This window comes from Ctenopharyngodon idella, chromosome 20, assembly GCF_019924925.1.
Source record: "Ctenopharyngodon idella isolate HZGC_01 chromosome 20, HZGC01, whole genome shotgun sequence".
NCBI classification, from domain to species: domain Eukaryota; kingdom Metazoa; phylum Chordata; class Actinopteri; order Cypriniformes; family Xenocyprididae; genus Ctenopharyngodon; species Ctenopharyngodon idella.
Window position 1 is genome coordinate 14,274,383 of NC_067239.1, and position 16,183 is coordinate 14,290,565.

Genomic DNA, 16,183 nt, shown 5'->3' on the forward strand with positions numbered 1-16,183 from the left:
TTCTAAAAATGGTGTTTTGCATAGTAACTCTAAACATAAACCATCAAATGATTAGCCATACACACCAAATTACACACGGATTTGAAAAATGTAAAATACTACTCTCTTGTGTCTTTTGCTTGTTCAGTATGCAGTGGAGTGCACAGGAGTTTGTCATAGCACTCATGTGTATGTGCACAAATACACTGTATATATGGTATGTATGCACAATAGATTAACTTTACGGTTATTGAACTGAACTGAATCAACTCTGAACTGACTTAAAGGGTTAGTTCACCCAAAAATGAAAATAATGTTATATTTTATTATATGGTGGTTCAATATTAATATTATAAAGCGACGAGAATATTTTTGGTGTGCCAAAAAAAACAAAATAACGACTTATATAGTGATGGCCAAAACACTGCTTCCTGAAGCTTCGGAGAGTTATGAATCAGCGTGTCGAATCAGCGGTTCGGAGCGCCGAAGTCACGTGATTTCAGCAGTTTGGCGGTTTGACATGCAATCCGAATCATGATTCGACACGCTGATTCATAATGCTCCGAATGCTTTTTGTTTTTTTTGGCGCACCAAAAATATTCTCGTCGCTTTATAATATTAATATTGAACCACTGTACTCACATGAACTGATTTAAATATGTTTTTAGTACATTAATGGATCTTGAGAGAGGAAATATCATTGCTGGCTATGCAGGCCTCACTGAGCCATCGGATTTCAACAAAAATATCTCAATTTGTGTTCCGAAGATGAATGAAGGTCTTACGGGTGTGGAACGACATGAGGGTGAGTAATTAATGACAGAATTTTCATTTTTGGGTGAACTAACCCTTTAAGCTGAATAATGACACTGTTGGCATGTTAGAGCTGCTTTACAGCAGAATTTGAATTTCTTACTGTTGTGAAGCTGATTTGAAACAATCTGTATTATATAAAGCGCTATAGAACTAAAAGTGACTTGACATGCATTTTCAGTATATATTAACATAATAAACAGAAATGCAAAGGTGAAAAAATGTGTTTGTTTCTCAAAACATTGAGTTTTGATTTCTAAGTGATCAAAGTAGGTATGTTTACACTATAAGTAGAAATGCAAGAGGGTAAAACTATTTCTTTCTGAAAACATCGAGTTTTGATTTCTAAGGGATGTTTACTGTTTAGCATTTTTCAAAAAGTTTGTTGTACAATTGCAAACTGAGCATGTAATGTGCTTGCAGTTTTGCAAACTTGGTCTGAAGATTATATGAGTGAATGGTTTCAGTGAATGGGCCTCAAGTACCACTTTTAGTGTGTAAGCAATTTTTAAAAACTGTAAGATTCACATTTTGCTGGATAACTTATGTCAAAGAAAACATATGACCATGTATTCCAGTCAAATGTAAGGTGTAAGACACAAAAAAGCAGTTATTTATTGAGATATAAAGGATCTCTAAGAAAATTATTGGTTCTTTTACAATTACCTTGAAAAAATGCTGAATGAATCCATGTTTGTAATTATTTAATAAACTCATGATTAAATATGACAGAATTGTTATCTTCCTCCCAAGAATACAGGTTTATTCATCTGTGTGTCACATTGTTGAGCTGACCAGGAACTCTCTTTTTGTTCCCTTGTATGCTGACATAATTCCCCTTGGCACTGGGTCACATTACATGCTGGCACAGGGTGCATTTTTTTCAGATAATTTTACTCCGACTGCCACATTGAATTAAATATTTTACTGTTGAAAACAAGAAGACTGGACTGATTTGCCCTAGGCAAGTTTTGAGGTGTGAAATTCAGGCTGAATTTAAGACCACAAGATGTGTGAGAGTACAATGAAAGATGGGAAGCAGGATGCATACTTCAAACCATATCTGTCAGTATTGTGTTATGAGTGTTATTGCTGTTACTGTATGAGATGAAATGATGTGTGTCTGTGTGTGTGTTCCTGGTAAACCCTACGTTGTTGGGACATTTTTTTGGTCCCCATGAGGAAAACAGCTTAAAAATCATACAGAATGATGTTTTTTTAAATCTAAAAAAGTTTTCTGTGAGGGTTGTGCTTAGGGTTAGGGTTAGAATATACAGTTTGTACAATATACAAATGTCTATGTCTGTGTCTATGTGTGTGTGTTTGCGTTTTTGTGGTTTATGAGGACACAAATTTGTATAATGACATGGGTATTACACTGGTATTACGACGTAAACATGAAATATGAGGACATTTCAGGAGTCCTCATATTTAAAATAGCTTTAAAAACAATGTTTTATTAAAAATGTAAAAATGCAGAATATTTTCTGTGATGGGTAGGTTATAGGGGTAGGGGTAGTGTAGGGGGATAGAATGTACAGTTTGTACAATATAAAAACCATTACGCCAATGGAATGTCCTCACTTTGATAGCAAAACAAACGTGTGTGTGTGTGTGTGTGTGTGTGTTCATGCATGTTTGAGGGCATGCGAGTCAGAGTGGGCTGGGTTATCAGAGCAGAGAGACAGAAGACAGTTTGTGGTGGGCAGGAGAGAGAGTCACATTCTTCATCTCAACTTTGCCCGGCACAGTCGTCCACACACTGCTGCATGTCACTCTCTCTTCTTTCTGTCTTTGCTTTTCTCCTTATTTTGCTTGTCTGTCATTCTTCTTGTTCAAATGCATTATTTTAGTTTTTCTTACTTCTACCAGAATTGTTAGTTCTTTAGGTTGTTTTTTTTCCTTATTATCTGTCCATCTTTACCCAATATTGTCATTATCCTCTCATTCTAAATCTGATAGTCTGGCTTCATTTACTGTACATATTTTATTTGCATAACCTGGTGCAATTTGATGGTATCAGATGGAGTCAAGGCATCATGGACCTCAACCTCAACCAAGACCCACAAGGTAAAAATATCAGTTTAAATGCCATTTATTGTCATTTTTCTATTATTTTCTTTGCCTTAACCCATATCCTCTGTTGTGAATCCTTTGGTGGTTATGTTCCTTTCCTGTAAATTCTGTTCCATCTATCCCCTCTCTGTCTGTCTCTCTTTTTTTTTTCCAATTTACCTTTAATGAACAGCTTGGACCAGCTAGAAACCAGCCATCTTCCAAAACACAACAAGCATATAGCATATAGCTGCTCAGTTTTTTTTTCAAATGGGCACAGTTTGAAATTTGCCTGCAAACATCAAGTGCATTGTAGTACTACGCTAAATTGATGTGCATTTGTGAAGTGCATTTTATGCCTGACCATCAAATAGGCTAGCTTTTTTTAGCATGACTTTTTAAACAAAAGTGCTCTCTGAGCCTTTCTCAACATGACTCAGTTGTTTATCACTGATTATGATGGGTAATAAGCAATCTTATCTTCTGGTTGACAAATAAATAACATGACTGTCCTGTAGATGTTGTTAGTATTAGCTTGAAGGAGGGAACTGTATGTTGCTGAATTAACTAAACTGCCAGTTCAGGATGTGGACCACAGAGCTTGATGTGATACAGTGTGAAAGACTGTCCACTGAAGACCACGCTCTTTATGAACAGTCACATTTGTAGAGTATAATCATAGGAGAAAGTCACTTCGGTATACAGCATTTTACCCACTAGTTACAGCATACTTACAACATACTTTCTTATTGCTCCCACTCTGCAGCCCAGCCTTGCCTTTCATAGGTTGGCCCCACACAAATGGATGTGTGACACATGGAGGCCCAGGTCGGATGTTGCTGCGTGAGATGCTTTGGCAGCTGGAGCAAAGAGCACTTCAGGTTCAAGAAGAGGAGTTCCAGTACTGCATCTCTCGTGGAATTCTGGGATACCGTCACCCCCCAGCATACCCAAGCCTGCTTGCCCTTATACCTGCTTCTGAACACCGCCAGCTAGAGCGCCTCTGTGGTCGCATCCCACCCTCACACACTGCCATTGTACTTTCCAGGTAAAATGAGTTCTCTCACTTTTGCCTTGCTTGTAGCTTCTAGTTCTGTGTATTTTTTCGGCCATTTTTCTAAAATGCTTCTTCAAATGCTCAGTTTACATCATTATGACAGTAGTTGGTGACAACTGACTATCTTTATGAGTGAGTCATTTGAATATTTTACTGAAAAGATTTGTTCAAACACTCTGACCAAAGCGACCAAAGTCCTGTCTCTGAAGTGACTGTCTTTAAAAGTGAGTTATTGAATTATTCACTCAACCAACTTGTTTAATTCTGGAAAGAAACACCACTACTGTGTGTGGCCCGAGATGCGCGATGGTTAATTTGGCTCTATTTAGAACTTTTAGACAAAATAGTCTAAAATGAAAGTCACTCAACATTAACTTCTTGTTTATTGAACTGTTGTATAAAAGACATGTAGATAAAAGTAAATATTGTGACCACAAATTAAGAATATTAAGAATTTGTTCCCATGACTTAATAATTAATTATTTCCTGTTTTCATTTATGTCATTTATTTTCATTTAAATCCTGTCCACAATTTACCTAAAACAAATCAATGAATGAATAAGTTGAAGGAACAAATTTGTGGCCATGATATCTTGTTTTTTCCCCCTGCATGTCATTTGCAGGGCTCCGTATAAAAGCAGTTCTCGCTCGCAATCGTGCTGTTTTTCTAAATATCAACACCGCTGTGATGACAGTGCTCATGTGATATTGCTTTAATGCTATTTTTGTGCTCCATCTAGGCTCCATGATCTTTTGGCCCACAATGACATCCCTCCCTGGGAACTGGTGGGTGTCTTCAAGCAAGTTCTCAGGGACTTCCTGAGGAGACAGGAAGACGGCATGCAGAGACGTCCAGTCCCTTCAGCTCCACCAAACATTCTTTCTGCTCTTAGTCCAACTACAGAGAGTAATGATAGAAATCACATGGCTGGAAATGCGTCTAATGCTTTGTCTGAGGAGTCAGGGAAGCACAGGGAGGAAATTCCTACTATTTCTAGTTATGTGGATAAACATTTGCGTGCTGCCTGCCCCTACTCTATCCGCAGAGATTGGAGTTTGCCTTTTTGCCATCCGTTTGCTTATGAGGCCTACAGCACCACATTGTGAGACACCGGTAGAACCATCCAACACATTCTCATGGCAATAGAGTGGTGCAGGGATGATGTCAAAACCCCCAAAAAATAATTCACCGCTGGTCTGTGGTTTTGGCAAATTGCTGGCTATTTTGTAAGAATTTGTACAATCTCATTCATCCATTCATCCATTTCTGTTTACACCCCATTGATGGTTAGGATTAGGGGTGGACCTTCAAGCTTACTTTTTTCCTAAAAATCATACGAATCACATTGTACAAATTCATACGATATCGCCACCTCATTAAATAATTCAGTTTTCTCATGAGATCGGGTTTAAAAGTCCATACAGCCATTTTCTATGTCTTTCCTCTTTGCAAGTTCCCTAGTTCTCAGACACAGATCTACATTTGTAACAAAAAAAAATCTAATCTTGCACTGCAGTTTAAGTCAATTAGACTGATTAAAAATTATTAACATGAAGATGTATGGTGTGATGTTTAAACTTGGAAGATGAGCCATAAACTTTTTGTAATTGATCAATAAGAAGGAAAGAAAACTCCAGATATTTATGACATAAAGTAGCTACTTTTTAAATGAAGTCTTTAAAAACTTAAATAAATAAAAAATCACCAACAATAATCATAATAATAATTTAAAATGAATAATTATAAATAATTTATTGATATTATTGTTGTTGCTATTATTGTTAATATATTGTGTGTATAGTCAGACTACTTTTTAAATACTTTTATGGTGTTTTTTGGTTGTTTTTTGTTATTTTGGCAACTTTTTTTCAAGAACTGCATAGTGATTCTTCAAAAAACCTTTACTTTCGTGCTTAATGTACAAAATAAAAGCATTAAAATAACAGCATGCAGGTTAAATAATGACAGAATTTTCATTATCATCCTTTAATGTTATTAGAACTATTCCTTTAATGCTATTGTCTCACTTTAGAATTGCTTTTGCATTTGTGTTCATTTGTTTCTAATTAAAAAAAAAAAGTGCTTTAGCTTTTCAGGGTCCATAGCTAATGACTGATCAAACTGAAAGTAGCACACACATAAGCACATACACCCAGAGCAGTCAACCCAGATATCCAGCCTAATCTGTCATTTTTTTCAGAGTTATATTTCTGGATTAGAGAGCAGAGATTAGCCTGAGGGGAGAGGATTGCACCACTGCCTTTGCGCATCAGTGGTCCTGCTTCCTGCATGTACCCATGAACTACCTAGCACTCTCACCTCTCCCATGCTTTTTACATAACAGACATACGATCTAATATTCTCTGCTTGTCCATGTAGTAACAGAACTGTGTGTTTTCATGTAGCATGGACTGAATGTGGCGGACAAAGTATAGGTTTGGTAATTGTTTACAATGAGAGGGCTGATCATAAAGTTTCCATCTTAGCAGTGTTATATACTCTTGACTGCTGAATAACTGTTGGGCCAGACAAAGTGAAGTTCTCTTCTAGAATGAAGGCTGTGATCAATAACACAATGGCCTGCAGATGCAATACCAAATATTGTCTTTAATCACATTTTCTGCTAATGATTTTGTTGTTGTGATTTTGTATAATTGTCTCCAAAATGCAACATGCTCCATTTTGTTTCTTTGCTTCTGAACCCTGCAAGCTTTGTTGCTGTTGAAATGTCTGCACAATTAAATTTCAACAAAACAATTTCCATTTTTTATTGTCTCAAACTTTTTCAGCAAATATCCCAAAACTCAAAGAATGCTTATCCTCTATCTATCTATCTATCTATCTATCTATCTATCTATCTATCTATCTACAGTGCCACTTGAAAGTTTGTGAAGATTTCTGATCTGTACTACAAATATACAAAGGCTTTTATGCTGTTCTTTTTTTATTAGTGAAATACTTACATAATCAAGATAGACTATCTATTTCATTTTCTGATATAGGGGTGAATTTAGGTTGATTGGGACACTTTTTCCAAGTCATCTCAATGGCAAAATGTGTCCCAATCACCCTGAATTCACCCCTATATGTTGACTTTCAAAACAAATTAAGAGATCATGTGGTCTAACATTTTCTAATATCTAAAACGTCATTTCATTTTCATCCGATTAAAAATCCAAAAGTTCTATCTAAAAGAGACACTATAAAGACAATGAGAAATAAATCGAAGTGTTACAAAAATACATTCGTTACATACGGACTTTTATTTTGATTTCGGGGCTTTTAATTACGAAGCGGAAACCTGTAGAGATCTTCCGCTACATCTCCTATTAGCTAGCGCTGAACAGTGACCTTCTCTCAGTGGTCCAGTGCACTTATATCTTAGAGGTGAGTACATTTTCTTATAATAAATGCTAAATGATTTCAGTTGTCATTGTTTAAATAATCACTGACCATTTCAAGGAGCTTCACTTTCGTTTAAATCATTACTTTTTACGTTTATTGGACTGTATATGACAAGGCCTTGCTGAGCGCCTTAAATGAATCAACCTCGGCAACCAAGGCTCTCCGCAAGTTTGACAACTAAATGGCACACATGAATCGAGGCAAATGTTTTATCTATTCTCAGCTTGCCCCTATATTGGACAGTGAAAAGTGATGTTTTTTTTACGCGATTCCAGTAATCTGTTCATACTGAATCGAGCTTGGCATGAACTCGTCTTAATCTGACAGTGATGTACTGAGAATGTTTTTGCTCTTTTTATCATGGTCTTTTTGTATCTTAAATACTCCCTATTTATTTATTTATTTATTTATTTATTTATTTTTTTCAATTGGTCATTGAATGCTTTATGTCCTTGAAAGTACTGTTTGTGCCATGTTACTCTATTGGTTATTTTTTTATAACACTATTTTTATGGCACATCTAACACTTGCACATTCAAACATATGTTTGGTAATAATACATGTTTGAAGCCTTCTAGACAAATGTTCATGCATCTTTATGTTTTGATCACTAGATGGCAGGTGGTGCATTCGCTGGCTGGTGGACTAAGGTGGCCCCCTACTACACCAAAGCATACCAGGAGATGTGGGTTGGTGTAGGGATCATGACTTTCATGTACTACAAACTTTCATATGGAGGTGAGAGATCAAGTTTACTGAAGTGTTAGAAGTGTATATACATTCTTAAAAATAAAGGTTATTAATTTGCATCTGTGGTTCCATGAAGAACTTTTAACATCCATAGAGCCTTTCCATTCAACAAAAGGTTTTTTATAATGGAAAAATGTTACTTATATTTTTAAAGTGTTATTCACACTTATTTTTCAGTTTTCTTTTAAGGGACAAACCATTTAGGGAAACAAAAATGGTTCCTCTATGGCATCACTGTGAAAGCCCTCTTTTGGAACCTTTATTTTTAAGAGTGTACTGTCAACATGGCATGAACCCTTATTTATTTTATGGTACACAATATAATTATGTACTATGTAAACATTATTTATGCCAAAACATATAATTATATTATGTATCATGTAACCATTATATGCACAATTGGTCATAATTATATGATGACCTGGACCCATGTTGATAGACAATTTGTTACACAATATATTCAGAAACAAAATTTCTTGTGTTGTGTACAAGGCAACAAAATTTATTTTAAGAGCTTGCAAAATTTCTTGTTAAAGTATTAGTAATAGCATTGCTGTTTTGCAGGAAAGAAGAAAGCAGTGCAGTCAAGTAAGTATTAATGTTTTAATTCACGTTTTCAGTTTTATGACTTTTACTCAAACTTTGGTAAAACATGAAAAAGTTTAAACTTTCCTCAAATATTGTAATAGTTTTCACTTTAAAAAAAAAAAAAAAAAAAAAAACCCAACAACAAACAATGGGTCTAAAGGATAGCATGATGCTTTGTTTAAAATAATTATTTATGGGACAAATGTAGAAACTTTCATGACTCGACTTTCCTTTTCTCACAGAGCCCGCCCACTGATTGGACCACCGGAGAGCGTCATTCCCCATGTCTTTTCTGTAAATCTCTCACTGAAGAACTTCACCTGGATATCTGTATTTTGTTTTATGGAAACAATAAAATGCTTGATTTGGATCACAATATGGATAACTCACTGCCTTGTAGTCTTTCACTCTGTTTTGCAAGAAATTCATATCAGCAAACATGAAACTGTTTGATTGTTAACTTATGAAATTAAACTATTAAAAAAGTCCTGCCAAATGTTTTTTTTTTTTTTTTTAATGGCTTCAGTCCTTGAATAACATTTGTTTTGTAGGGCAGACACAAATCAAGTCTCTTCTTTGAGCTGATGTTAAATTCCAACTGAAAATATCTATTAACAATATTTTGCATGTGATGTTTTATAGAATGTTTTTGTTAGCATTTTAGAATCACATTTTGTCATGTTTTGTAGTTAATAAGTAGTTCTTGTTTTTGATCAGTAGTGGGTGTTTGAGGACTGTCCAGCACATCTGATATTTTTTTTAATCTACATCTAAATTACAAATTTGAGTTCCTTTAACCCTTCCTCAGATATATATAAAACTCTAAGCACACCATTTAAAATGACACATTACAATATTTATAATTGAAAACTACTGAGTGAATGGATCAAAGTATTGAACATTTGCCATATGTTGCTTTGAATTTATCATTGAACACCTGTAAGTAATGCCAGTTTTAAAAACAACCAACATCTTACAAATTAATGTGACTCAAATGACTAACTAAGGGCGTATTATACCTTTTTGATTTTCATCACTTAGAGATTTTAATGACTATACATAAAAAACATCCATAAGTCATTATGCTCCACATTCCTGTCATTCCAGCTCTGCGCGTGCCATCATTTAACACAACAGCGCGAGCAGCTTGTATTCGCCTCAGCCATTTCGATTGTATTGCTTTTGTTTTCGTCCTTTAAAACGTATTATGCCAATATCTGACTGCATTTAGAGGAATAAGCGTATTCTGATTTTGTTTTCCATTCGCTTTACGTATTGGAGTGTTTTACCTGGCTTCGGCTAGCAGGCTAACTATTTTAGCTATCTCGCGAGTTAATCGATACTCGGTGGCTCAAGGATACGAGGAACACCTCATGTATCATTTCTAAAAGATTATGGCATATGTGTACACGTGACACGTGAGTATAATGTAGTTTTAACCAACGCCGATGTATTTTCTTAATGTTTTTTAACATTTACTGATGTTTTTGTGTCGGTGCTAACTGGCTAACAGATGTGAGAACTGGTAAAGCTGACAGAGGAAAACTCCTTAAAATAAACGCCTTTAAATGTGACAAACATAGATAGAGCTGGTTTAAACATTTTGTTTTGAATTATAATACAACGATATATAAGTTATTCAGAGTGAGGAGAGGTTGAGTTACGTGCTCTCAGTGGGTGTATAGAAACACCCAACAAATGCAATTTCTACACACACAACCAGCTGATATTCCAGTTTAACTAGTCTCTTTCAAAGCTTCTCTTTAATTTTTCTTACTCAGCTAACGGAGATTAATGTGATGACCAGTTGCGTATCACGTCAAAAGGTTTAATTAAAGTAAAATAACACGATGTACAAAGCCCTGGCCTGTTTGGCCTGTATTTGTTGGTGTTGTGGTGGACATTCATGTGTCAGTGATAGTGCAAGTGAAGTTGTTCTCCTGCTGTACAGAGGGCTGTGATCTCGGGTTGGACCTTGTGGATTTTGTGAAAGGCAAAGTGAAGCTGAAGACCAGATGTTCCTCTGACACAAGCAAAGATGATGCCTGTGAGTATAGCTTCTCTTTTTACTTCAGCAGTGAGTCAAAACAACGCAATTATTTGTTTACCTAACTTACCATATTATTATGGTTCATGTGGTGAGGCATCAACTTGTAGTTGAAAATTTGAGCCCCCATCACTACATTTACTTTGTTTATAGCATTTTTTGAAAAGCAACCCACTCCATTGCAGAAAGTACGTACAGTATCTTGGTTCATAACACTTTAATGACAGTAGTGTAACGTTTGATTTGTTGAGAGAGGCATTGTGGGCTTCCTAGAGCCATGCCGGGGGATCCATAATGGGCTACTTTTGAGAAAGCTGTTAATGGGCTGTGGATGGGAATATCCTCCGTGCGAGAACATTATCTGTACCTCATGCTGTGCTGTTTTTACTCCAGTGATCATTTCAGTTTTTAAATACAATACCTCTGTTTGAGATGGATTTTTATTATTATCGCAGAACAGTGTCAAAATAGATTGGTTAGAACTTTTGTGTGACAAGGCTTTTGTCCATCCTCTGTTAAGGAACTTTTTTTCCATGCTTTCCATGTACTAATGGCAGCTATTAGTTTTATGATGTTAATGCGCTGTTGCTCGTTTGGAGAATGTTTTTTTTTCTCTTTCTTTTCAGTGTAATGCCTCAATAGCTTCCAGTAATGCTAAGTCATTATTGACATTTTGTTTCCCTTCCTCAATTCTCAAAGTGTCTCAAAATGGGAGTAGATATGGTATAGATATGCTGCATTTGATGTTTATTTATTCATTATTTTATTGCTTCTTTTTATTTCCACTTTGAACAATTCCTTTTATGAACTAAAAACATTAAAATTATTGTTTACTAAGACTTTTAGCAAATCAGGTCATTTTTATTTGTTTTGCGCTTTTCATAATCTCATAATTTGTTTCAAAACTGCTTCAGAAAATCATTGGGTTGTCACAACCTCAAAGACCTGGCAGGTGAATTACTCTGAGATCACACATTAACTCTAAAGGAAGCATCGTATCATTAAACGTTAACTTTGTTGAGCACATTTAACCCACAAGGTTTTACGTTTATCAACAAAATAGTGTTTTTTTGACCTTGATTTCCTTTTGCTGCCTCCTCTACAGATGTGGATCATCTGAGTAATTATTAGTTTATCGCAGCGTAAGTAATCACTACCTACCATGTTTACCTTATCTAGAAAAAGCCTCTTACCTTATCTAGAAAAAGCCTCATGGTGATCAGGTGCAAGTCAAATCTTGGTTGTGTAATTAGAGTAAACGACATTTCTCTCAAGTTTGGAGGGCATTATCAGGTCCCACCTGTTTGTTTTTTAATTCCACTGACAAAGCAAATGCAATACACATACCATGGTACCCAAGCACCATGTCATTTGTATGCATATATGTGCACATTTATGTCCTCCTCCCTGATGTGGCCAGTTCTCAAGCAGAATGTTTTAGCAGTAAACACAGATGTTAGTTATGATTGCAGTCCTTTGACATCTGGATAAGATCATGTTTTTCTGTAGCACAGAAGGAATTTGATTGGTTCCAACGAAACAAAACAACATTAAAATGTGATTGTACTGATTTGGATTATAGAGAGAATAGGTGTGTTCCAGCCAGTCTTGTAGGTATAAGTGTATTTTTGAGGCAATATTGTTATTAATGGTTGGTGGGAGGGAGCCTAACATGTCTACATTAATCTGGAGACATTTGAAAACAGAATTTTTTTTTAAAAACACTCCCCACCCACACTAGCGTTTTCCAAAAGTTGATCATCCACACTGAAATGTCTGAAAACGCTATAAGGGGATATTGCGCATGCGTAAAACATACTAAAAGCTCACGAGATGATGCAGAGAGAGCAGATAAAATAAAGTTTTCACGCTATTCTTCTGGCACGATTTTATTAGTATATGATCACATCACTCACTGTTGCGTCCAGGTTGCGCTCAAACTTGCATGGTTTAAAACGCAACTGTCAACGCGCAGGACAGCAAATGTGGGTAAATTCTCTGTCATCTTTGCAGGAATGTAATTCGAAGATTCTATAAAGGAGCATTTATCTTGAGCAACACTGTTACAGTAATAACAGTACAATATGCGTCACATGTCTAAACATGCATCATCGTTTTCAAATACCTTTGTTTTAGCATACAGTGCGAAGAATGCGAAAACGGCATTTTCAAATTTATCCACTTGGCAGAGCGTTTTCAAAAAGCTCTGTTTTCCTTGACAAAAATGCAGTCTCAGTGTGAATGGAAGGCCAAAACGGAGAGAAAAAGATGCGTTTTCAAACGAAAATGTATTAGTGCGGACATGGCCTCAGTATGCTAATGCCTGCCTATTAAGTAAAAAAACGCACATTATTTTTGGAGGACCTGTCCTCTTCAACAGTAGGCAGCAGATAGGAGTACTCTCAAGGCGTATACTTTTTTTGTGTTCTGTATCACGCAGTTGAGCACACAAGCCTTTCAAAGTATACTCCATTGACCATGCAGGCAGATTGATGATCTAGTGGACCTTTCTTTTCAAGTGCTCAAATCACACACACATGTGTTGACAATGCACAAGCCCACATGGACACAAAAATCGAGCTGCACGCAGTCGGTGTGCATGGACATTAGTGGACTGTAATAGAGCTGCACGATTCGGGATAAATTGACATCCACGTTTTTTTTTTTGTTGTTGTTTAAAATAGAGATCACAATTCTTAAGACAACTAAACAAAATAGCATGTAATTTACTAGGTTCTGAAAAAGTTTGTTGTTGCAGTCTATTTAAAAATGTTGAATTATTTAAAAAAAAAAAAAAAAAAAATTGGTTTGAATGAATGATTCAAAGACTCACTCATAAAGATGTCACTTGTTTCATTACTGGATGAATCAGCATTTTTGAACGAATCTCTTGAATGAATGATTCAATGACAAACACATTTTAAACAGTAATTTCTCAGCCCCTATTGGCATAAGTCTTTATTTGAAGCATCAAGTTACTTTCAAAAGGTGATTTGCTCTACTTTGATCGCTTCTGTAGACATCAGTGTTTATCCAAACTATAAACGTTTATCCCAGTACTTCTGTGATAATTTGAATTATTGTAACATAGAAATAACGATACTGTGTGGTTAAAAAGACTGTTTGTGAAGCTGTTTTATACCTATACATGACAACTGGTCTCTGTCTGGGTCTGCAGCAGTATGAAAGCAGATTTCAACGTTCCGCTGTGATTTTGCTTGTCAAACGTTGCGTGGATTGAGTGGGTGTTTCAATTGAGATCGCGCAATTTAAACAATTAATTGTGCATCTCTAGACTAATAATGAAAATTATGTAAAGACCGTCTACGAACTGGAACGGAACACGGGCAAGAGAAATATACTTCGGGCTCCACTGTGCTTTTGTGAGTGGTTTATAATTGTAATGTTGTTTTAAACAGAAGTTTAGTTTCTTTTTTCTTTTTTCATGGCTATAACTATTGTTATGGCCATGAAATGCACACATTGTCCCAGGTCATTTCCAAGACATTTAAAAGGCAAACATTCAACAGTATAAAGGTGCAGTACCTTAGCGAAATTTGGATGAAATTTCACGGACAAAAATTTTTGTATTAAACACAGCTCACACAGAAGCTATTTTCAAATCATGTAGCTTTCTGTTGGTCAATGCAGCAAATTCACACGACTAACTTGAACTCTATGTAAAATATATGTGGGGAAATTCCAGTCGCAAGGATTCCTATTGAAATGACTGGATTTTGAATGCAAATTTTGACACTGTAACAAATGTGGAGTGTCTACTGTACCTAATTTGCCTTTTTACAAGCTATTTATTAGAATATTTGATTGGTTTGCCTTTAGCTTAATTGCAAAATCGGCTTTTAGGTACGACACCATTCATTTTCTACTTATTGATTTAAACTATAGCCTTAATTGTATGCTGTTGAAAGCATGATTAGATCCACAGCAGCTTTCAAACAAAGGATGTTAGGTTCAGTTTCCTGCATGCTGAAGCCCCTACACCTTCTCCCTATGCTGATGTTGGCATTGTTATAGTGTAGCTACAGCCGCTAAGCTGCCTGGGCTGCAATTGGCTGACAGCCATGGAAACAGCCAAATGAGGAGTAAAAGGCAAACTCACAGCAGGGTGTGGTTGAGTTCAGCATAAGTTTAGAGCTGTACATTACATCATGATCCTATATTTTGTAAATTTGCTTTTTTCCTCAGCTCTTTGTATGTAAAACCCTCTAGATTACACCTCAGGGAAAATTATACCATGGCAAAATCCTAAAACAACAGGAACAGTAATTGAAAAATAGATGACAACATGGAACTTAAATTTATTTGTTAATTTAAACAAGCTGAGATAGATGTTTGCAACATTGATAAAAGAATCAAGCCAAATTAAAGTTATTACTGCCCTCAACTGCCTCAAACTCTGATGGTGAAAAATGTTTGCTTGTCACAAAATAAATCACACTTGTTTGACATCTATTTGAGGGCATGAGCATCACGAAGGATAATTATGTTATCAATCACAACATTAACCTGTCATTTAGTTTGTTTACGTTCACTTAATACAAAACCAAATACTTGCCAGTGCGGGCATTTGACATTATTCTGTGTGTATTTGACCATTCAAGCGCAATAAGTGCGAAAGAGAACTGAATTCTGGACTGCATGCTATTGCAGCTCTCTGCCGCTTTGAGTGCACTTTGCACGCATCAGGTGTGTGTTAGACAGCGTTAGCACCGATTTGAGTTCTTTTTTTGCGGCTTATTGCATCTAAAAACTTTTTAACATCAAGCATGTCCCATTTTTCTCATTGTTCTAAAGTGTCAATAACTTAACAGCAGTGGTGTGCTGCACGGATATATTTACATACCAGCTCATATCTAATATGAGAGGACAAAATGTTTGGCACGCCCAGTGTGCCTGGAGGGAGTGGAAGAAGAGCGCCTATTCTTTGTCTTCTTTAGAATAATAATAATCTCCAGTCTGCTTAAATGAACTGTGAGAAAGCTGTTTTTCCCATAGTCAACCTCTTGTATAGGTCTGTATAGGACTCTCAGTTTAAGACCGTGATGAAGAGCCTACATGCTGTTTGGATCACAAGAGACATCCTCCATGACCTAGATTGCTCTTGCTGGGAAAGCAGATGCATGATGGGAAATGCCTACATATGTACTGCCTAGTGGCTATTTGTATCTAGAGAACTAGAGCAATGTCTAAGCCAAGAATCTGAGTAGATGAGAAGATCTAAGAGCATACTTCATCAAACCTCAGTAGAGGTCAAAGACGCACAGACTCAAGAGACGTGCTCCCAAACGCTCCTGTAGTGTGTATAATAAAGCACTTTATTTGTCTACTGTTTACTGAAGAGTGCCCTGTGCTAGCAGTGTGCTGGAAACAGGGTCACTGATGCATTTCAGAACCTGCGCCAGGGTCTCTACGGATTGTCTTAGTGAGCAGGCAGAGTGCTGGTTGGCCTTGTGGAAAAGTGATGAGT

The 16,183-nt window shown here is 36.2% G+C and overlaps 3 protein-coding genes across 3 annotated transcripts in view; all 3 read left to right on the forward strand.

Moving 5' to 3' along the window:
• The first annotated feature begins 2,500 nt into the window (after positions 1–2,500).
• rd3l (RD3 like) lies at positions 2,501–6,662 on the forward strand. Its single transcript, XM_051875032.1, has 3 exons — positions 2,501–2,862; positions 3,614–3,895; positions 4,645–6,662. Exons 1-3 carry the CDS (start codon positions 2,816–2,818, stop codon positions 5,009–5,011), a joined length of 696 nt encoding a protein of 231 aa, XP_051730992.1. The 5' UTR covers positions 2,501–2,815; the 3' UTR covers positions 5,012–6,662.
• A 470-nt stretch (positions 6,663–7,132) lies between these two features.
• atp5mj (ATP synthase membrane subunit j) lies at positions 7,133–9,024 on the forward strand. The gene is made up of 4 exons (XM_051874433.1): positions 7,133–7,292; positions 7,925–8,048; positions 8,625–8,648; positions 8,891–9,024. The coding sequence occupies exons 2-4, from the start codon at positions 7,925–7,927 to the stop codon at positions 8,902–8,904; spliced, it is 162 nt and encodes a 53-aa protein (XP_051730393.1). The 5' UTR covers positions 7,133–7,292; the 3' UTR covers positions 8,905–9,024.
• Positions 9,025–9,740: 716 nt separating this feature from the next.
• ppp1r13bb (protein phosphatase 1, regulatory subunit 13Bb) overlaps positions 9,741–16,183 on the forward strand; it is a 62,836-nt gene continuing 56,393 nt past the window's right edge. Inside the window, exons 1-2 of the mRNA XM_051874429.1 lie at positions 9,741–10,066; positions 10,600–10,695. Of these exons, the coding sequence (XP_051730389.1) occupies positions 10,687–10,695 (9 nt within the window). The 5' untranslated portion in view covers positions 9,741–10,066; positions 10,600–10,686. The remainder of the gene's footprint in view (positions 10,067–10,599; positions 10,696–16,183) is intronic.

What these genes read in the sequence shown, in the direction of transcription:
- atp5mj (XM_051874433.1), top strand. Translation starts at nt 7,925, where the DNA reads ATGGCAGGTGGTGCATTCGCTGGCTGGTGGACTAAGGTGGCCCCCTAC. An exon ending in CTACAAACTTTCATATGGAG is followed by an intron (nt 8,049 to 8,624) that starts GTGAGAGATCAA and finishes GCTGTTTTGCAG; the next exon opens with GAAAGAAGAAAGCAGTGCAG.
- rd3l (XM_051875032.1), top strand. Translation starts at nt 2,816, where the DNA reads ATGGAGTCAAGGCATCATGGACCTCAACCTCAACCAAGACCCACAAG. An exon ending in CCTCAACCAAGACCCACAAG is followed by an intron (nt 2,863 to 3,613) that starts GTAAAAATATCA and finishes CCCACTCTGCAG; the next exon opens with CCCAGCCTTGCCTTTCATAG. An exon ending in ACTGCCATTGTACTTTCCAG is followed by an intron (nt 3,896 to 4,644) that starts GTAAAATGAGTT and finishes TGCTCCATCTAG; the next exon opens with GCTCCATGATCTTTTGGCCC.